Source organism: Aythya marila, assembly GCF_965140915.1.
Source record: "Aythya marila genome assembly, chromosome: 13".
Classification (NCBI taxonomy): domain Eukaryota; kingdom Metazoa; phylum Chordata; class Aves; order Anseriformes; family Anatidae; genus Aythya; species Aythya marila.
This window is the reverse complement of record NC_139054.1, coordinates 16,314,611-16,336,467: the sequence shown is the minus strand read 5'-3', so window position 1 is coordinate 16,336,467 and position 21,857 is coordinate 16,314,611. Positions and strand designations below refer to the sequence as shown.

Sequence of the window (21,857 nt, the reverse complement as noted above, 5' to 3'; positions counted from 1 at the left end):
TTTGTGAAGTGCCTGACACAGGTACTGGGTAGGTAAGCTTCCACACTGAGAGAAATGATTCTAAAGTTGGTTTTATCTTATTTTTAAGAGCGTGATATTAACATGGGAGAATCAGGCCATACCTTATGACTAGAGAATTGCCTCTATATGGTTGTCTAGTTATAATTTGTACAGTGTATTTGATACCAGTTTTTTTTATCTTGGATAAATTTCTTTGCAATGAGCTATTTGTCAAGGGGTATGCTTGCAAAAGAGGTGCAAATTATAATGAGTTGTTTCCCTTTACAAAGGTGTGGATTTTCATTCAGCATCCTTTGTATTTTGACACTACTCATATTCACACATCCCTTCTAATTCCAGCACTAAAGGATTCTAAGTGTGTACTTCAGAAAGATTTTTTTTTGAGGAAAGACTTTATGTCAATAACTGTAGCAAAGATTTTAAGGCCACTTTTTATATTTGCAGATTTCTTCATTTCTTAATCCCAAAGGATCTTGAGAATGTTGAAGAAATTTGCATCACAGGATAGGACATGGAAAAAGTAAGGCTCCTGTAATAGGTGTGCCCCTTATTCAAAAAACAAACCAAAACCACTAACAAAACATCTCTGGACTCCACTGAGTGTCATTCAGATTGAACAAGGTTGTTTCCTGTACTGGAAGCATCGCTGGCATTTTTGCCTATTTGTGAGCATGATGCCAGCAGCTCAATTCCTATATATTGCTAAATACAGAATGCAGATCTGTCAGAGGCAGATCAATGGGAGGGTGAAGTTTCAGTTCCATCAACTATCTGCAAGCCATCGACATATTACAAATGAGCACTGGTTGCTCATAGATTCTAGATCAAGCATGTTTTTTGACTATGCATACCATTTTCACATCTCAGTGAATGACATTTAATTTCATAGCATATGTTAGATGGTAGTAGCATTTTTAATTTTTAATTCTCTTCCTTTGTGGGATGCCTCTGTTCCTACCCCCCACAATTTCACTATCACCTAATCCCATTTTTTGTATCTCAGAGCTTTATCCTTCATTCTCTGTTCTTTTATCTTTTGTTTATGCTCCTCCTTTCCCTTTCTTGTTTTGCCTGTTCCATTATCTGAATTTTCTTTAGATCTATTTCGATTCTTTCCAGAACATAATTAGATCAAGATACACTGATGGTGAATTGCTGTACTGATTTGATATCGGCTAACAATAGTAAGCTTTGAATAAGGCAGTTTGTTTTTAAAAAAAAAAAAAAAAAATTTACATAGGAGGATAAGATTGCTCAGTAAGACTGCAGATTTTTAACACCAGAGTGAGAATAAGATAACTAAAATGACAGCATAGAAATGATTTGCTGCACCCTCACTCTTATGCCTTCCATTTAGTGTAGCAGAACTGTGTGGATTATTAGGAAGGACCCGTATCTCTTCATGTAGGCTAGTGGTTTGAGGGTACCGTAAGTTTTGGGACTGATGATTTTTGAGAGCTAATTGACTGTTAATCTGAGTCTGCCTTCCCAAGAGTCGCTTCTCAGCCATACGTGTGTCATTCTGCTCAAATCCGGCATGTCAGTAGCTTCAGAGCCTCGCTGCTTCTTCAGTGTGTATCAGTAACTTACCCTGTAGTTCTGGGAAGATTTCTAGTGGGCATCGCTGTCAAATGCGAGGGAGATCACTGACCTTCCCCTGTGAGGCGGGGGGGCATGGTGAGGGGATGGTAATGAGTTGCTGGTGGGACAGGGAGGACTGTTATGGGTTTATGACTGCTTAATGCAATTGTGGAGCTGTCGTGTCACCATGGTCCCTCTTTGACTTTCTGGGATGGTGGGAAAGGGGCAGGAAGTCCAGAAATGTCATCCACGTGGAGGCTTGTACTTAGGAGACTTTCAGCTGAGGGGGTAGAGACAGGATAGGAAAGGTCCGTAAGGTATTGGCAGCAGGATCGCAGCGCTGTTTGGCGTACTTCAGAGAGATTGATTGATAACTGAGCTCCAAGGTTATGATGTTCCATTTTTCTCCAACTGTTAAAATTTATCTATGTAGCAGCCACAGGAGTTGCCTCACCCTTTCGTTGCGGTGAAGGGGTGTGCATGTAAAATTAAACATACTTTATGTGCGTTTAATCTTTGGGGAAGGTGTTTAAGGAAGATTGCCTAGTTTGCTAACAAGTGGTTAATGAAATGTAGTAGTAATAACAAGCGTGGTGAGAACTATTGAAACTATGAAAGTTTTGTTTGTACAGACAGTGTAGATGGTATACTCTAGTATGTGTGGTGTTCTCAAGAGCATTTCCAAACCTGGTAATAACAGTATAACCACAAACATGCCGTTGAGTGTTTTAATGACAGCTATTATAGCTGCAATTTCAGGGACTACTGGCAGATTAAAACTGGCCCGTACATCAATAACGTGTATTAAAGGTGTTTATACTTGTGATGGTTTTTATAAGTATATTATGAACCCTTAATCATAAAGTTACTCTTCCTTTCATATAACGATAAGAAACAAATCTTTCCATCTCTGACACTTGAAAATGATCTGATTATTTTGGTGTTGTTGCTGAGGAGAAGAAAGTACACAAGCTTAGCGTGTCCCATTCTGGCCAAGGTGATAGGAAGAGGTGTTTGTTTCCTTGACTCCAAGTGGGTGTCCACGTGGCCACTCTAATGACACATCAGTAACGTAAAGCTTATGGATGCTTCTTGCCTGTACCTTCATAACTGCATGCCTGCAATTTCAGTGGAATGGCTACTCAAGGAGTTCATTGGTGAACTACATAATGATGGATTTAATGCAGTATTTCAGAGCTGTTACTCACCCTTTGTTCAAGCCAGGCTTTGCATGCACACCCATTCCTCCTAAAATTAATAGCCAGCTGTATAAATCTTAAGGAAGGGACAGTCATGGTATGCTGTCATCTGGGGGTCAGTTCTGCTGGGAAAAAAATCTGTTAATTCATGAAGGAAGGCAGGTGGTATTTGAATTTTAAAACACATAGCCAAAGAGGCTGATCTTGCTTTCACTGTACTTTCACTGTACTTTGTACTTTTACAAACTTTCTGAAAAATCTATTTAATCTTTTTAACTGGGATGGTTTAATATACAGCGCCCTAGTCTTGTTTTCGGACTATGAACTGCAAGCACATGGCAAACTGTACTACTTATCATCAAGTGTGGCACAGCTTAGAGAGTTGAATGAGTATTGGTAACGGAGCTATTTTCCCTTGCTGAACTGGGCCTTCCTGGCAGGAAAAAAGGCTGTATCAAAAGTTCCAGTCAGTACAAACAAGTAGAAATAAAAACGGCAACTGTCCACGAAGCCTTCCTTAGTGTTACTTTGAATTCCATATTCTTAAATTTTGGTTAACAAATCCTTTTCAAAAAATGAAGACAGCATTGAAGAATCAATTGTTGGGAGTACAATGAGTAAATACACCCTTCAATCTTGTGTTGCTGTTCTTCTAACTGCTGCTAATGAGTTAGCCTTCCTTTCTTAATGTTAACTTCTGTCATTCATTAGAGTAGCCGCAATATATGTCATGTATGATCGACACCAGCGTTGCATATGCCAGGAAAGAGTGGTCTGGAACTAAAAGAAGTCTTGCTATTCTGAAATCTAGATAACTTACAATTTGCTACAGAACCAATACTGATGGTAATGAGAGCGTCTTACTGCTCAGAAGGATTTCAAGAGCCTGAATTTGCAAACCAGGTTAAATCGATTCTTTTTAGCAGAACCGTGAACATGATCAGCAAATCCTCCACTGATACTTGGCTTCCTTCCTGAAGAATCATGCAGTGTAGGGCTCCCACTTACTGTAACAAATTCATCCTGATTAGAGTATAGCTAGATGGATTTTGGGGAGCTCAGTATTGAGTCCTTCAGCCATTCTTTAGTGTAGTCATTTTCATGAGCTAACAAAGTAATCAGTTGTTCTTAGTGCTTACCATTCTTGCTGTACACGTGGCTTATATTCCTTTCAGATAGGCATTTCTGTTGCCGAAATTCAAATATTTTTTTTCATACTCTCATGTGAGAGATTGTGTGAAGTCTGTCCTACCTTAGCAGACCAAGAGCATGCAGGATGTACCTAAATTAAACCTCTTCATTTATTGAGGTACCTCTCAGAACAGAGCTTGTTCCAAAAAGCACACTAAAAAGTAGTTGTGCTCTCTGAGTATGAAAACAGCTGGTAAATGTTCTTATAAAACCAGTGGCTATTTTCTTAAATAGTGAGATCAGTGCAGTTTTGTGTTCCGCTAGAAACATCGAGTGCTTTTCCAAAACGTGACTGGCTGTGTATGTCATTCAGGATGAGCAGGGATACATCATTGAGTGCACGCTCTGGATGCAGAAGTGTGTGTTGGAGCAAGCCTGTACTGCTCCAGCAAACTAAATAAGGGTGCTGAAATAGGAGCATGATTCTTCGTGTATGTTAACATCCAGAGTGAATATATTTTTTGAATCTGCTCTTGGGATAGAAGGTAACACATACTTGATGCTCTCTCATATGTGCATTAATGATTGTATAACCCCTAAGCAATTGCAGATAACACATATTTGGAGTTTTTTGATTTGGAAATGCCATTTTGAATTGTATATCTTATTTAGAAGCATAAAGTTTTTGTTGGAGGTCCTGTTTGATATGTTCTTGATCTTTTTGTACCATACAAATCACACTTCTTTTTGGGGTAGCGGGGTTTAAAGTTTAGTGAATTCCTCTGAAAACTGAGTATACCTTGATCATTGCTTTAATCACAATTAGGATTAAGGGCTTAGATATTCTTGTGATGTAGTCTAAGGTATGCTTTTCTTCTTCAAGGCACTTTGCTAACAACTAATCAATCTTCAGAGAAGCCCTGCTTTAGTGTCCCTAGTTTTATAGATGTGATAAAAGTGATAGGTTACATGATATGCCCACAGTCAGAAAGGAGGCAAGTATCGTTCTGAGGACTGGTACTGGTGTTTTGTGACTCATGGTGTTGGACCAAAATACTTGCAGTTGATTTGGCTCCAATTTTATGTCTCCTGTTTTTAGTTATATATAATATAGCACCTAAACAGCAGTACTTCATAAGCTGCTTGATGAAAAGTATCTTTCTTGCATTTTTGGTGAGCAACTTCTTTAAAGGATTAAGGTTGAAAATACTGAATAGATTGCTGGTAAGTTTTACCAAAAAAAACATACACACACACACAAAAAAAACTACTTAAAGCAATCACTGGCATAACTAGAGGGTTAATAATCCCTAAAGTATTACCCTGGTTTAAAGATACTGCTTTCGGAGCAATAAATTTTAACCTTTGAACATGTGCTTCTGCAAATAAAATCCAGCCTTATTTTGTGTACTTAACAACTTCTGATTGGAAACACATAGCAACCTATAGCAAGCATGCTTTCAGTAAACTGGAACAGAAATGAGGCAGATCTTCAAAGTAGTCACTTATCTTCCTCAATAACTCTTCTACATGTAAACAAGATAAAACAGGTCATTTTGCCAGATCCCTCATTCTTTGAATGATCTTTAAATAATTTTCAAGAGAAAGAAGTTGTGTTCAGATAGATTTTTCTTACAGATTACTTGAAAGACTTCTTGTTGTTTGTTTCTTTCTTTTGGAAATTCTCATACAGAATCCAACTATAGCATGGAAATGTGATTAAAAGTTAGCAATGAACTTGATCCTGCAAAACCCTGGGGCCAGGGTTTTGTGCACTTAGCTAGAGCTAGGTCCCAAATTACTATATTTTAGAGCTTCCTTTCCTATTTTTAACTTTCCAAATTCTAAATCTGGAAGATTTCACTGATTTTTCTCTAGTATGCAAACTTACTTCCGCATTTAATGGGTCATTTTGAGGTTGCCTTTTTTTTTTTTTTTTTTTGAACCTTTTTGAGTCTCTCTTAAGTGTCCTGTGTGTATGTGAACTGTATGTAAAGTATCTCTAGCATTTCCCTCAGTAGACAGAACGGCTGTTCTGTGCACTCCCAATGGATTCCTCTTTTGGACATATGCAGTGGGTATCTCTTTTGGGAAATCGATGTTTTGGTTTGGTTGCCATGCTCATCAAAGTGGGTGTTAAATCACTTTTGTTCCAAAGTGCCATTTGTCACGTTCTACTTTCCATAATGTGTGGAAATCTGTTGCTGAACTTTGAATTGTAGTTTCTTCATCTTGTTTGGCTGTCTTACCAACACAAAGTTTAAACCTGCTGTTGCTGGCAGCACAATGAAAGGGAGGAGTGGGAATTTTACAGTGTAGATGTGCATCCATTTTAAGTTTACTTAAAGTTTACTTAAGTTTACTTTATGCTACCCTTCTCACAACCAGAAAATGGTAAGTAAAATCAAGAAACAGTGACAACTGCCAGCTCCCTGGATTATCCTGGTTTTGCCATTCTCTACTTTTTATAAGCATTTTTACTGCAATCCTACTTTTGAACTTGATGTTACAATTCAGTAACAGTGTTCATGAAAATCTTCATGTTCACTTGCTACAGTAGCTGATATCACATTGGAAAAAGGTTTTTGAAAAAAGTCATTTATTTTAATGTTCTGTATATACAAAGTAATTTTACATTACGAACATTTTGATGATCTAATAGTACTATTTGTTATAATTAAGAAAACAACAACACAAAAACAAAAAGAATGTAGTGCCTAAATGACTTAATGCTTCTAAGTCTTATTTGCAACAGTGTTGGAGATATTTAGTAGGACACCTTGCTGGAAATTTGTGAGGGTAGGCATCCTAGATTTCTGAATCCCTTTTGACAAAGGGGAGTATGAGTTTCCAAATTACCTGTGTGCTGTAAAGATGTTCCCTTTGGAGCCAAAAGATACGAACATGCAATTGGTAGTCAACTCAGGAAGTAGGTATCTGGATTATTTTTAAGTGGCGATTATCTTCCACATTCTGGTTATTATAGGGATGATCATCACTTTGGGAATTGAGGCCTCCTATTTTGGTCCTCAGATGACGGTTTAGGAGCTGAGTGTTAGGTGCCACTTAGAAATTGGCAAGAGCATGTATTCAGGTAAAATATTTTTACCTCCTGTTAATGTAGCTTTTCAGAGTTTTTTAATGTCACAAGAGCTCTGAAAAGCGGTCCAAATGTAAAATCAGTTGAGTGCAATTATTGCATCTCTATCCATGGGTTATGCTGTCTAATAAAAAGAAATCACTCTTTTAAATACCTACAATTTTAAAGAGGATTCCCCCCACCCCTTTACTATTTATTTAGGATGCAGAATGAGTTCAACCTGATTTTTGTTCTAACAAAAACTAACTTAGAGCAAGATTCACGTTTCCAGAATGTTTTTGAAACATTTATGGTAAGGCTGAGTGCATGTTTATACCAGCATATGGAGCATTGGAAATCATACCTGTCAAAACCAAAAAATTCCCAAAAGCTCATCCTTGACTTTTGCACTTAAAACAGAGCTGAATGTAGCCAACAACCCAGGCTTTCCATCAGGTGGCTCAAAACATTTAAGCCAGGTTTCTGCTTATTAAGATCCACCTGTAGAGTCCATGAAAGTGAGACTGGCACCTGGAACCTGCGTGGAGATTGAAGGAGAAGGAATATACTCCTTGCCTAGGGGCGAGGCACAGAGCGCTTGCATTAAGCCACCGTTAATGCCCCAGCAACGTCCTATTGCTTGAGGTCTGGTTTGTGCCTTTTTTTTCATCTGCAGCATAAGGTAACAGATGGCCGTGCCTAGCCCTCAGCTCTCTTCCCTCCCAGTGCCTACCCCCCTGCTGCGTGGCTGGAGGGAGGCTTGCCTTGTGCCACGGGCAGCACGGCATCCTCTCGCAGAGGCTCTCTGCAGCTGGGCCTCCTGGCACACAGCAGCTCCATTGCCTTTGGGAACTCGCACTATCCTGCAGACCTGGCAAGTGACTCTTGATTTACTAAACTTGAAGTTTATGTGCACAGAACCGTTATGCTGGGGACTCCTGCAAAACAGCACCAGATGTCCTCTCTCTCTCATACCGTAGTGCTACGTGTACTGGTAGTTTATAGCGTTCGTTAAGCAGTGGCTCTTCAGGCAGCCTTACTGAGAGGCCACTACCTGCTGCAGGTTCCCGCTGTGCTGCAAGCCACTCATTGGAAGCGGAGGTGGAGGAGGTGGAGGTGGAAATAAAGAACCGGACATTTCTGAACGAGTCTGTTGGTCAGGAGCTGGCATTGGGCTCACTGAGCCAGAGTCACTCTGCATAGAGCCAAGATTGCTGCCGTCAAAATGAGTCATTTTCTTCTTCATTAATTTTCTTTCTTTGGCTCTGCGATTCTGGAACCAGATTTTCACCTGCAGAGAAGCAGAGGAAATTTTTTTCAATTGCTAATGGACTGCAGTGTAGTCCTTTGTGTATAGAGTCAAGGGGCATAAGAGGGAAATGAACTGTGTGAGGACATGTGAGAGAGGCAATAGCAAACAGAAACAACAGAGCTGTTTGCTTTTTTCACACAGGTAATCTTTTCACACAGGTAATTAGTTGTTTAGCTTGATAAACAATTTTTTAGTGTTATTCTTAGGAGGTATTTCTTAATGGAATGAGCTTTGATTTTTTTTTTTTTGTACAAAATCTAATAAAACAATCTCATGCATCACAGTTACAGCCAAAAGAATCTGAGAGTATCTTTACATTGAAAACTGTACATCCGAAGCCAGAGCAATTCAAAACCTGTTATTGGCCTGTGCACTGAGGCACAAAACCTATCCTGCGTGGATGCCGAACATTAATTCCTTTGCTCCACTGTGTAAGCCAATGGAAATAAACTTCTGAGCAGCATGTCACCATGGGTACATGTTATTTCCAAGTGTTATGGAAGTGTTGCCTTAACAGCGAAGTGCCTTTTATTGCCTGTGTAGACGGGGCCAGAATCTGCTGCTGTTTCCCACACAGTCCGTAACTTTATATCATAGTTACTGCTCTGTCACAGAAATGCGATCTTTGGGAAGAGATGAAGCAACTGTCGAAGAGTTTCATGGTTTTAGATTAGGATGGAACAAGTGAGGACGTGAGATGAAGCTGACAAGTAATACAGCAGAATTTGTTCAGGTGTGAAAGAGTGACTGTTCTGTGGCAACTGAAGCGTCTTTGGGTGTGAATTCCCAGCGCAGAGTTTAAACAAGTGCGTGCCTACTATTTATCCTTGGAAATGGCTCCTTGTTATATGTAGTCTGCATAATGGATTAAGCTATCACATTCAGACATGTTTTTTTTTTCTTTTGCTCTTCAGATGACAAAGGAAGCAATTTTGTCATTATTTTGCATAATCCTCCCTCCTCCAAATCTGTGGTTTGCTGAGAAATACTGATTTGTTTTCTTTTCCTTTTTAGCTGCTTAGCAAAGGATAACTAGGCCATGCTCAGAAAATGGGTAAAACAGTAAGAAGTGGTAATATCTGTGGCCACTAAAAGAAACCTAGTGGTGAAGTCCCACAAAACATCTTAAGGAATCTTGATGTGCTTATTCTTGAGCCATCATTATTCCCGTTTTCCAGCTGAACGTGAAGATTTCAGATGCACATAGAAATTGTAAAAATTTGAACTCATGTTCCTTAAGTCGAAGGCTATCATTTCAAACACTTGTAAGTTCATTTTTTTTGTTGTTTCTGGAATATCACTTCAGTAACAAATGATGTTCTGTTAAACCTGACTCGAATACTCTCCAATATCCTGCACTGGTATGGTGCTGTGGTAATTTTTATGCTTTTTGTGCTTTGCCCATCATTTGCCAGAATGCATGAAAAGATGAAACAACCTAAAACCCAAACTAACATCTGATTCAGAATTACCCTATGTGTTCAGCGTTATCTGCTTTAAATTTAGAGTTTTATTCTGATTTGTTATTAAACTAGGGGTGCAGACCTGCAGCAGTGCTCCAGAGAGATGTTTTAGTAGGCGTTTCAGGGTTGAATACCAGTTACCAAACACAAGTAAATACAAAATGTTAGACTAAAAGCCAATGTGATCAATTGCAGCTGAGTTGTTCTTTTACCTGTTGCTCTCCTTTTCTTTCAGTATTTTTTCCACTGTTCAGTTGTTGTGTAAGTAACTAACCCCCTTGAAGTCTTCCCCTCTCCTCTTCTCCTCACCATCTCTTTATTTCTGTATCCTTTCTATTTCAGAAATCCTTCATTATACCACTTATTTGGTACTAGATACCACATTTTTCCTTTCTTGTTTAAGCATTTTTCTTTGTCCTTCTGTCTTGAGATAATCTCTTCAATGTCCTGGATGGGATTTTTGGCAGTCAGGACAAAAAAAAAATAAAAATGCTTTTTTAGGCAGTTGTTTCAGGTTTTAGATTCAGTGCAGTGCAATTTGGGATAGGACCATGTGTGTTCAGCCATGTTCATCCAATGGAGTTTAATTTTGTGTGAAAGATGAGTAGTGGGAGTATAGATGAGATATTTCCGCCTTAATCTTAAATTTTCAAGAGTGACTTCAGAGATGCAGTCTTTATGCAGTGGAATTAATTTTGTTTATGAAATATTGATGATGAAGAGCAAATATTGCAAAAACTTTAGCCATGTTACCCTGGTAACATGCCAAAAAAGCCCTGCTACATGTCAAAAAATGTGCTTTGCTTTTTTGTATCACCACTTCTTATCTGATAACAAAAGGTTTATCAGGAATTATCACCCCTCAGGGAAGTTTCAAGTAAATATTGTTGGCTGTTTACAGAAGACAGTCTTCATTTTTAAATTAAGTCTTAATAATGAATTCATTATTAGGATTTAAGCAGCCAGCCAGAAAACAAATAGTATGTTCTTTATACCCAGTTGAAATAACTGTAGTTTTCAATATATACTTGCATTCAACAGCAGATCGAGTAGTATTTACAAAGTATTTGCTTCTCCATTACTGTAAGCTCTTCCAGTGTGTGTGTGCTGTGCAAGAGGGATGCACAGTGCTGCAGCTAGGTGGATTTTGAATTGTCCCTGCTCAACAGAGCGCTTCAAACAGTGGTGACTCAGGTACTGGTACAGGTACAATGACTGGTACTGAATGATAACTGACTGAGGAAAACGGTGCGGTGATGGTTATTCATGTTGCAAATAGGCCAACAAATGAGCATATTCTCCCCCGAAATCTGTTCATGGAGATCCTCTAATAAAACTTTTAATTTTGCAGGTCGCTGCTTCCTTCAGTGTACGGCATCAAGAAAGTCCCCAGTCAAATGGGGCAGAATGCATGCTCAGCTCATTTTACGAGTGTCTTTGGGGACGATCTAGCTTGGTATCTTATCTTGGTTTGCATGAGCCAGGGGCCAGGCTCCTGCTTTGCTCTCACTGGAGGTGGCATGTGCACTGCAACTGCATGAGTGAAGAACGTGGCACTGAATGGCTCCAGAGCAAATCTTATTTATCTTTTGGCCCGGAAGGATTGTTTTCAGTTGTGGGAATGCAAGGGGAATTTGGAGGGGATGGGAGGAAATAGGGAGGAAAGGAGCAGCAAGAGTGCAGGACATTATTAACAAAAGGTTGGAGGTAGCCAAGGAGACAAACACCTTCCGTGTCCTGACAGTGAGTGATTTCATCACTTTAATTTAGTAGCTGCACCCCTGCTAAGGCTGACCTGGTTGAAATCAGTTGCAGTTCCCACTGACTTCAGCAGAACCAGGACTTTTGCTTGGAAATTTTGCAAAGCTTTCACCCTCCTACCACTGCCTCAGCCAAACCAAGACCTACAGGCAGCATTCTGTTGATATTTTCTCAGAACAAGGCTGTCAGACTGGTGCTTTTGTTTCTGTGTTGTTGCACGGCTCTCTGCTGTCATCATGTGAGCTGAGCTAGTGCTGATGGGATAATTAGGAAAGAGTAGAAAGAAAGCCGGCAGGCCATTCAGCTGGGTAGTTTGAGTTCCTTAACTGCAAAGGGAACCCGGCCACGTAAGTTATTAGAGGCATTAGCATTTCTGCGTTCTTAACCGGTGTGGTTATCTCCTCATCAGCAATAATAAATGCAAAGGAAACTCTGAACGGGTGATCCATACTCTACCTGTCTCTCGGAAAGTCTTAGGTTTGCAGCAAGTTCAGACTTCCTCCTGATTGTAATGTATCTGTTGTAATGAAATTCCTTCTCTAATTCTAATCTCTGATGATCAGTGTAAACCACTCGGTACTTCTCTCTCGTTCTTGTTTTACCTGTTTTGAAAGAAGAACACATTGCTTCAAGCTAGAATTTTTTAACTTCAGTAACATAAAATATCTGACTTTGCATTTGATAACGTTTGTGGGTATTTTAGACTTCGTTCTCTATGCACTTACCCCAAGTGACTCCCTTGACCGTAGTGGACTTAGTCTTGATTTACAACACGAGGTTCATACCACCAGAGTTTGGGTTTGCTCCTTAGTAAATAGAAGGTAAACTGGTGCTCATAGTCTTTACTATCCTTGGGTTATCATTTGGGAAAGGGAAGGTGTTCTTATTAAGAATGAGGAGCCAGGAAACCTGGGATTTGTTCCTAACTCTGATGCAGGCTTCCTGCATAGTGTTGAATTGCTCTGTTTCTCTGTTCTTAAAGCTGATAAACTGCCACCTGATTCAGAGAGAAATGTGGAGGATATTTAACTGCATAGAAAATGCTGAGAGCTTCCAAACTTCCTCAGTCCCAGTTGCTAGAAATACTCATTTGATCTTGTGGTTGTTACTGCAATTTGGTGGCTATGTTTTTCCTTCAAATCTAGCACAATCTATCCACAACTTGATAATAGCTCAAGGAATAGTAATAGAGACCTTCAGATGACAGCTAATTAAAAAGAAAAAAAGATGAAAAGAAAGCAGTAATTTTAACAAAGGACATTCAACAACGCTAGAATGGCAGCATCTGTTCTTTTGCAAGCAGCAGCGCTGCATCGCTTCAGACGAAGGCACAGCTGACTGAAGCAGACATGGCTCAGTGGTATCTGGGTCGTTAAAAGGTAACAACAAATGACGTGAGCCAGGGAACATGCATGCAAGTAGCTGAAACTTATTGGTTCCATACAGGGTAATTTGTAGGGACAGAAGATGTTGGCAGTAGTGAAACAGAATTGAGAATGAGAGAGGCTGCTGATGCTTTCTTTCTCACTCACCTCTTCCCTGTTGTTAATACTCATTTTAGGCAATCAAAATATTGGAGATCAACAACTGCTTAAAACCAAGGCCTCTTAGCCCTGCTTCCTACATTTTGGAAAGATTAGATTGTTTTTGTGCTAAGACCACTGTTACAGGGTTTGCTAATAGTGCCTTGCTGGTTCGTTTTCTGCTTTCTTGTCTGTCTGTATTCATCTGGACAGTTCCTCAGCTGCACATATTTCCTCTGTGAATTGGGACAGAGAATGTAGTTGTAGTTGGTAGTTTTGGCAGTGTGCTCCACAGCGGTACTGCAGTTTGGGAATCTTCCCCCCCAGTAGGTGAGAGCAACACCATTGGAGCCAGGTTCTCTCAGATCGTGCACAGAACTGGAGGCATCTTGTGGCTTGCTGCCTGTAACAGCCTGGTAGTGTTGCAGATGTAGCTTAGCTTCATACAACAGCACTTTATTTTTGTCTTACAGTTGTTTTTTTTTTTTTTTCCCTGAAAAAAAAGTATGCATGCATAACTTTCCAAAAAAAAAAAAAAAAAAAAAGAATCTCAGACTCATAGACTCATAACACTTTAACTCATAATAACTAATTATTTTTGAATGGGTATCACTGAAATAGATTTTCAGACAGGAGCTGAGTCTGAGTAGGACTCAGGAGCTCAGTCTCTGAGTAGGTCACTACGGCATGCCACCACAGAGCAACCAGCTTCCCCCCTGCAGGACAGAATAGCTGGAGGTTTCAGATATCAGCATTATCAAAGGCCTGATTTCTGCCCAGCCTGTCCTTCCAGCTTCCCTTGCTTTTGAAGTTTAAGTAGCACCCAGAGATCAGAATTCAGTCTACAACAGTGTAGCAGAATCTGGAAGTATTTTCTCCCTTAATTCATGATTTTGTTTCATGACTTAATGTTTTTTCCCCCGTATGCCCAAGGAGGAATGAAGTCTCATTGTTTTCATGGCTGAACATGTATAAAGTTAACATTACCCTCCACTTATTATCTACATGCATATACCACATGGTAATGACTTATCCACATCACTCCTTTCTCTAACAGTGTTTGACAACCAGTACTTTGTTACTTTTAGGAGTTTTTGGCTCACTCTGGTACTATCTATGTTATGAAGTTCTTCAGGTACAGATTCTTTCTGTCTGGTTTGTGTTGATCCTGGATGCAGAGCTGTGTGCACTGTGTAGCACTGGCAATCCTGGGCACTGCAGTGCTGTAAACAAATATTGTTATACCTCTAGTTGTGGACAGTAACTGGGTCGCCCTATGGGACAGGCTTTCTCTAGGACCCTTCCTGGGCTTGTAGAACATGGTCTACATCACAATTTGGTCCTTCAGCTTCCTCGCTCTGTGCTGTTCGACCCTGGGAAAGCACTGTGCATTGATAGTGAGTTTACAATGATACGGGCATTTCTAAACTGTCTGAGCTTAGTTGGAATGTTTCAGGAGGAAAAATAAATTGTGCTTTTTGTGTTTGTTGCTTGCTTTTGCTGGGGTTTCTGCTCCTTCCATGCAGCCAGAAACACTTCACCCCGATCTGTTAATTTCCCTGTGAAGGTTCTGCTGTGCTTGGCTAGGTTAGATGCTCTCATTTCAGGAACATTTCTGCTATGACAAAACCGTAGTGAAAAGCAGAATTAGCCCAATTATGTTTACCCTGCTAATCAAGTGAAAAGTGCTGCTAATTTTGCAATATTATGGTAAGAATTTTGAAGTCCCTGAAGAACAGCAGTTTAGTGCAGTCCACATAAATAGTAGGACATTTGTTTTCATTCATTCGAAGTGTAAATTGTTTGTTTAACGTATGGTCACCTGTGGTGCTTTAATGCTTTATTTGAAATTTTTTAAGCTTTTGATCTCTCTAGTCTGGTTTTTGGTTAAGGTTTTCCTCTTCAAATGAAAGTTTGGGGTCATTCTGTGGGACAAAATATTTAAAATGTTTCCTTAGTCTCCTTTGTGTTGTTAAGATGGAGTACACAAAGGAGCAACAAGGTGATCTTATCTTCAGCTCTATTCTCATTCAGAAGCCATAGACAAATATCAGAAGCTCTTCTGTTGCCAAAACAAGATGGTAAACTTTGAGATCTGCCTTCCTATTTATGATTTTAAGTGCTTAAACCCTTATTTGAGTAGTAGAGGTTGTTTTTTCTTTTCTTAAACTGAAGACATTAAGTGTATGTAGAAAACAGAACTTCCATAAAATCTTTCATTGTTGTATGAGTTACCTTTCTGTTTATTTTGTAGTAGAAATTACAATTTCTTCTTCCTTTTTGAGGGAAGATTAGGAGATTTTGCACCTACCTTATTTCTTTAAAGTAAGGTAACAAAGTAATTTTTAAAAAGGGAAAGGGAAAAGGAGAACACTTCATTCTTAAAAGTCAACAACAGACTGAGAAATCTGAGCTCCTCTGAGAAGGTATTTCTAGTTCTGGCAGTGCCGTGTTTTACTCCTAGAGAGATGTGGGTAAGGTCCTGATGTCAGTGAGAGACTTCCACGTGCCTTTGCTGGATGCTGGGTTGGAATTGCTCAGTGTATGTCATTTGATTTCAAAGGCAAAATACATTTTTATTTATTAACAAACAACAGCACTAAAAACCTATTGCTAGACAGTTTAGGACTTTAGCTTCTGAATTTCATCTGTTAGGTAGAACAGATCCACTGTAGTGCATTCTGCCATGAGTCTCGCAGAATACCTACTGGTTTTATTTACAGCAATGCATGTTATTTCAGTAAGTATTACCTGAGTAAAATCTGAGGTAGAACTAATGGATTCACCCCAGAGACAGCAGAAGGATATTTTTCACTTCTCAGACTTGTTTAGTAGGTGATGACTGAATTTAGTGATCCAATGATAAATGTTAATGTTTTAATCCAATCCTTTAGTCAGATACTGCGTATTTTACTCAGGTGAGTGAACAACATTTAGCTTTCTGTGGTCTTAATCTTTTATTATGTCAGGTTGTCATTTTGATCAGCAATGTATTATCAGTTTTATTAGGAAAGTGTTGTCATGGCCAGTCATACCACAGAGCTGCAAGTGGTTGGAGGGTTTAGTGGTAGTTCAGTGGAAGAAAAAATAAGGAGCTTTGAAGTGACTGCCTTTGCAGTATGACTGCCTCTGTGCTAGAGAATCAGATTGGCTGCTTTTGAGCTATTTAAGAAAGGTGAATTTTGTCAAAAACAACAACAACAAAACAAACAAAACTACAGTTTTACCCATGGTGACTGTTTAAGACTGACTTTGGAATAAGGAGAAAAAAGACATTTCAGGCTTAAACTATCTCATGTAAAGTTTTCTAACAATCCTGTTCTATCACACCCACTTCAGCAATTTTTGTGACTGGCCAAGTTCTGAGTTGGGGGAAGGGAACAGCTTTCCCATTGGCCATAAAATTCACAGAGTATTTCTTCTGAAGACAATAAAGCTAGGAGAAGGCCTCTTTATTTGCTGTGAAAATCATCACCCTTTCCGGCAATATAACTCCTGAAGAAAAAAGGGAGAAGGAAGAGACAAGACTGCATATCAAAGCAAAGAGAAGTGTTAAAAGGGTCTGTTGCCTCAATATGACAGATAGGCCTCAAAACTGAAGACAATGTAGCCCAGGAAAGGAGGGAAAAAAAGCCACCATCAGACCTCACAACTAGTTTACAAAGTAAAATAAATTAGCATGAGAACTAGCCCTGGCCCCTTTTTCTGTGCCTTGTCTCTTAACTGTTCAGGAAAATCCTTCATCTTCCAAAATTGACATCGTTCCTAAAATCCACCAGCTACCTAATTTAGACAGGAAATGTAGTACAGAACAGTGTCAGATAACGTACAAAGAATCATAGTTTCAATAGTTTAATATTCCTAAGGTTAAAAGTTAGGAAATGAAAGGGCCATATTCCCCATAGGGAGATTTCACTGACTTCATTGAATTTGTGAAACAAAAGTAATTTAAATAAGTCTTGAAGAAGGACATTGTGTTGCACATGAAGTTCTGTAGAGTTTAATTTAGAAATACACACTGCCATTCTATTAGAAAATGTTACATGAGTCTGATTCTGTAGAGTGTGAGTAATCGTCTTCCTCCTGCAAGTCTTAGTGAGGTGGGGGGGACTGTTGTGAAGATGGATGCATGAAGGTTTGTGAAGCATGGTGAAATTCTGTGTCTGTATTTTCTGACGGGTCTTGATCATAATTTCTTGTACGTATTCAGATGACTCACGGAGAAAAGGACAAACTATCATAGAAATCAGAACCTGTCAACAGACTTGCAGCATTTTAATCTCTATGCTGTTGACTCCTATTTGAAGTGCTGACAGTTTCAATTTGGAGTACATTCTGGTATTCTGTAATAAAGCTCTTGCCAAATTCTGTCCTTCACTTTGTTAGTGTAAACTATTCATCTCTGTCATACAGAAATAATTGAACCCAAAGCAGAATCATTTTTGTCACCTTTAAATGACGATTGGTCAGCCTGCTTGGGGTGCATTTTGTTTGGGAAAAGGGAACAAGTGGCCAAAAGTGTAGACAGATGTCTAAGTGGCAAGGTCAGGAAAAATCCCATTGCCCATGGCTGTATATACTAAAAAGCAAGCAATTAACTGATTTTTTTTTCCTAGGGGTGTGTTCTTTAGAAATTCAAAATTTTGCAGGAATAGCTTCTTAAGAGGCTTGTTTCTTTCTTAGATTTAGGGGGTATAACTTCTTCCTTCTGCTAGATTTACAGTGCCTTGGGTACTGATGCTGTCAGCACCTGTCATCATAATCAGAAAAATTGTCAGAGTTTATTAATTGTCAGTTGTTTTACTGAACAGTGACTGGGGTGGTGTCATGTACAGGAAAAGTCTCTGCTCATAACTAGCTTCCCTGTTTCTGTACTTGCTCCCCCTCTCCTTAATGGTAATAGAGGTTTAGATCTGAAGATGTACTTTCAGCTTTGTGAGCTAATTCTCACTGCTGTTGAAACTGCTTGGTGCTTACCTATTCAGTCTTACTTTGGTCATGGTTTTGGACAGATGTATGTTATTTTCTTACAAAGGCTAAAAGTAAAGTCTCCTCTATGCAGGGTTGCATACCTCTGTAAAAATACTGAAATCAATAGAAGTAGATTTCATAATTTGTTCAAAGATGGATTTATTGTACTTTCCATCAAAGAATTTGCCTGTAATTATGCTTTGTGTGTACGTGAATTGCCATCTCAGATCCCTAGTTGCTGTGGCTTTGTTCTTTGCTGTGATTGCTAGTTGCCTTGGCTTTGCTTGCTCTTTCACAATGGTAGTTTAGGGAGATGGGCAGTGTAAGGGTTAGAGAAGGGTCTTTTTCCACTGGTGCTATTGAATGAAAATACTAAATGGCCAGTGTTTCCTCCTTCGAGTGTTCTGAGTGAAAACACACTTGCTTTCTCTTGTATCCTGAACACCCTCAGGAATTCAGTGACCAGGCATTGGATCCTATGTGCATTGTATTTAGGATCAAGTCCTACTCCCTCCAGTTCCAAAGCTGCAGAGAGGGATGTTCAGACATCCTCCGACCAAAGGGAATGGTGGATGAAAGCCTGATTAAGTGTTTTCTGTGGGAAATGCATTCCAGTGCTGCTAAGTCAACATGACAGTCTTGCATTAAATACTGAGATCTTCCAGTGATTTTAAGTAGCATAATCTCATGAGCTTTACTTAATTACCAGGTAAAGACATGCTTTTATATTTCATGTTCTTAAAATTATACACAGTAAGATTTAACTAAATATCATTCTTCTTTTGTTCTGTGTAAATTGTTTAAACAATATGAAAAGATCCATAGGATATGAGGCAGTGACAGAAATTTCAGTCAAGTGTTTTGTTTGTCATTTGTCAGGATGTGAGGCCACAAAGCACCAGTAAGAGAAGCTAACCATGAAACCCCTGGAGATGGAAGTGTCATTGATTCTGGGCCCTGTTTCTGTAGCTGCTACAAGTCAGACTACCCAATGTAAGTAAACACATGGAAGGAATCTTTCCTGATCCTAAAGGGATACGATTACAGGAGCGTTTCTTGAAGATGTTCAGGAACATCTTGCAAAAATTACTTGCATTAATAATAATTGTTCCCATGGTGAAATCATATTATTGATGGCTCGTATATTGCAACAAGTAATGAACAAATACTAAATGTTATTTCTATAATCTTTTTGTGACTTCAGGTAAATCTAAACCTTTTTTTTTTCCATCTTTAAGAATCATAGTTCATATCTATTTCACAGGGAATAAAAATAGCTAATAAACAACAGATGTAATTCCTCTGCTCTTGCAGAGAAATTCCTAATGTGTTTTTTCCAAAGAGACAGAAGGGTAAAGCTGCAGTTTAAATCCACAGGAGCAAGAAGCAGGTAGGTAAAGATGAGATGAGAAGTAGTGTTTTTTGAGCAAGTATGCTGCCATCTGTAAATCATAGGGTTTGTGAGGAGAAATGTCATTGTATAAGTAAGGACTACCCAGAAGTAAACTATAAGTCCTTGTGTGATTGGCCCCCCTCTTTTATCTTTCCTTAGGTAGCATTCAATGAAAAGCAACTAGATACAGGTAGACATGGATACTAAAAAAAAAACAACACTCCACAACCTGTATTTTTTTTATTTGCCACAATTTTTACGCACCCAGAGTAACAACGTACTCTGATTGATTGTCCTCTATGGACTCCTTATGAGCTGAAGCTGTACTGCTGAAGTTGTATTCAGCAGGAGTAAGTGTGGCTCAGTCTGTCCATACACATTAGATGCATTATTTTAATAAAGACAATTTTTCTGTTTAGTTGCTTTCATTTTTGCAGGGCATGTTTTTAAATTAATTGCTTCCCTCTCAGAGATTGATTCAGTACTGTCTTTGAAAACCATAATTTGCAGGCATGTGTGGGACAGAGCAGGGAGGGAGGAAGGGCTGAAAGGAAAGGAACCTTCCTGAGATGTAACATTAAAATACTGTGAGCATCTCTTAAGGGGAGGTACTGAGCATCCTTATTTCCTACTGATGTTTCTGCATGTAAAAGCTGCTCAGCACCTTGGAGGATCAGATACTTTATAGCGGGTTGTATCTGTTCTTTTCAGGCAGTTTCCCCTCTTGCTCCTTTCCTTCTCTCCTTTCTTGTTTGATTATTATTTTTTTCTGTTGATACAAGGAACAGAGATGTTTTAAGTATGTTTAATAGTTACATATTTTTTGTGTTACTTCCCTGCTTCCCACAACCAAAATCTTTTCCTCAGGCTTCTTGACTTATTTTTTACTTGTTAAATGTGACTGAAGCTTTTTTTTTTTCTTTGACTCACCCACTCATGTGCATCAGAGGTTGACCCATCATAATATTAACTGATTGTGTTACCATAGATCTTTATATTTCTGCATTTTCTGAGAACTGCTGCTACAAGGGGTGGCAAGCCTTCCCTTTTTGGTCCTGTTTTTAAAGCCTCTCATCCTGCAGACACTTGATTTAAGTATTCTGAGGTTTAAGAGGTTGTATCTAATACAAAGGTTTCTTTCCAACCCCAGTACTATATGTATTTTACTTGAACTTTTCATATCTACTCTAAAAGTTGAGGAAAACGAACAATATAGGTGGTGGAGAAATATGATACTTTCATTGTGATTTCTTTCTACAGACATGCTTCCTCCTTTAAATCTATAGGACCGCTATTAAAAGCAATTATTTGATGTCACTTTTTTTTTTTTTTAACATATCCTAAGTGAAAACAGTTCACTGTCAAAGGACACTGCTTTTCATTTGTTTCATCAGTAAACGTCAAGAAAGAAATAAGAGATCATGAGCTGATCAAAAACAACATCCAAAAATAGAACCAATGTTTAACTGCTAGCAAGAGAATTGTTCAGAGCAATTAGGATCTTTTTTTTGTTGTTGTTAAAAATGTATGCTTTCCTCAAAACAAAGAACCCGGTGGCAACATCAACTCAACACAAAACCAACGACCCAAAAGAGAGAAATCCCATCTCAGCATAGCCTCTCTGCCCTCATACCTGTAGAAGTAGATTGTACTGTTTTCCTCATCCATTCATAAGAGCTGTGCCTTTGGCTGTTGGGAGAGATCTGCTGTGCATTAATTGTATCTACAGGAGGTAACCCCCCGGATCCAGCAGGATGGAGGGAGCTGTAATCAGCAGAGCTGTAGGAGACCTGCCCAGGAGACGAGCCATTGATCTGTGCAGCAGCCACGGTGCTGGAAGGTCCTGGGCCATAAGCGTTCCAGTCCTCCCTCTGTGGGCCATAGTGGGATCCCCAGGTTCCCGCAGGCTGTCCGTGGTTGTCCAGGGCTGGCACATGGTGATAGCCCATGTAGTCTGAGTAGGGGGGAGCGGACGCGAAGTTTTGCACTGGCAGGTTGTTGTTGCTGCACCTTGCAGGTCCTGGATACATGCTGGTTTCTTTATCCAAAAGATAACTCACATACATGATGCTCACAGCCTGGCTTTGTCTTGCTGGGACATCCTGCTCCTCACAGGGTTTGTTTGATCTCTCTTCCCCTCCTCTTTCTTTCTGTCTTTTCTAGCCCTGACTGGCTCTATAAATGACTCATGCTAGCCCTGATGTCCCTTTACTACACATGATTAACAATGGTTTTACCAGGTGCTGGTGGTAACAGTTTACTAAGGTCCTGCCTGATGTCACAGATAACTGCCTGCCCCAAAATTACATTTGCATTCAAATGAAGGGCTGACCATGCAGGCAACCCCACCTTGCTGCTAGTTCTAGTGCTTCCTTTCTCACAGATCCTTTATGTATTACCATCCTGGTTCTATACTTTTTGAA

At 39.4% G+C, this 21,857-nt stretch overlaps 1 protein-coding gene across 1 annotated transcript; it reads right to left on the bottom strand.

The window, feature by feature from the left end:
- Nucleotides 1–8,047: 8,047 nt before the first annotated feature.
- Nucleotides 8,048–21,500, bottom strand: LOC309883139 (homeobox protein CDX-1-like; the record flags this gene model as incomplete). The annotated part of the gene is made up of 3 exons (XM_082770947.1): nt 8,048–8,302; nt 12,004–12,149; nt 21,068–21,500. The coding sequence occupies 3 exons, from the start codon at nt 21,498–21,500 to the stop codon at nt 8,048–8,050; spliced, it is 834 nt and encodes a 277-aa protein (XP_082627073.1).
- Between the last annotated feature and the right edge of the window lie 357 nt (nt 21,501–21,857).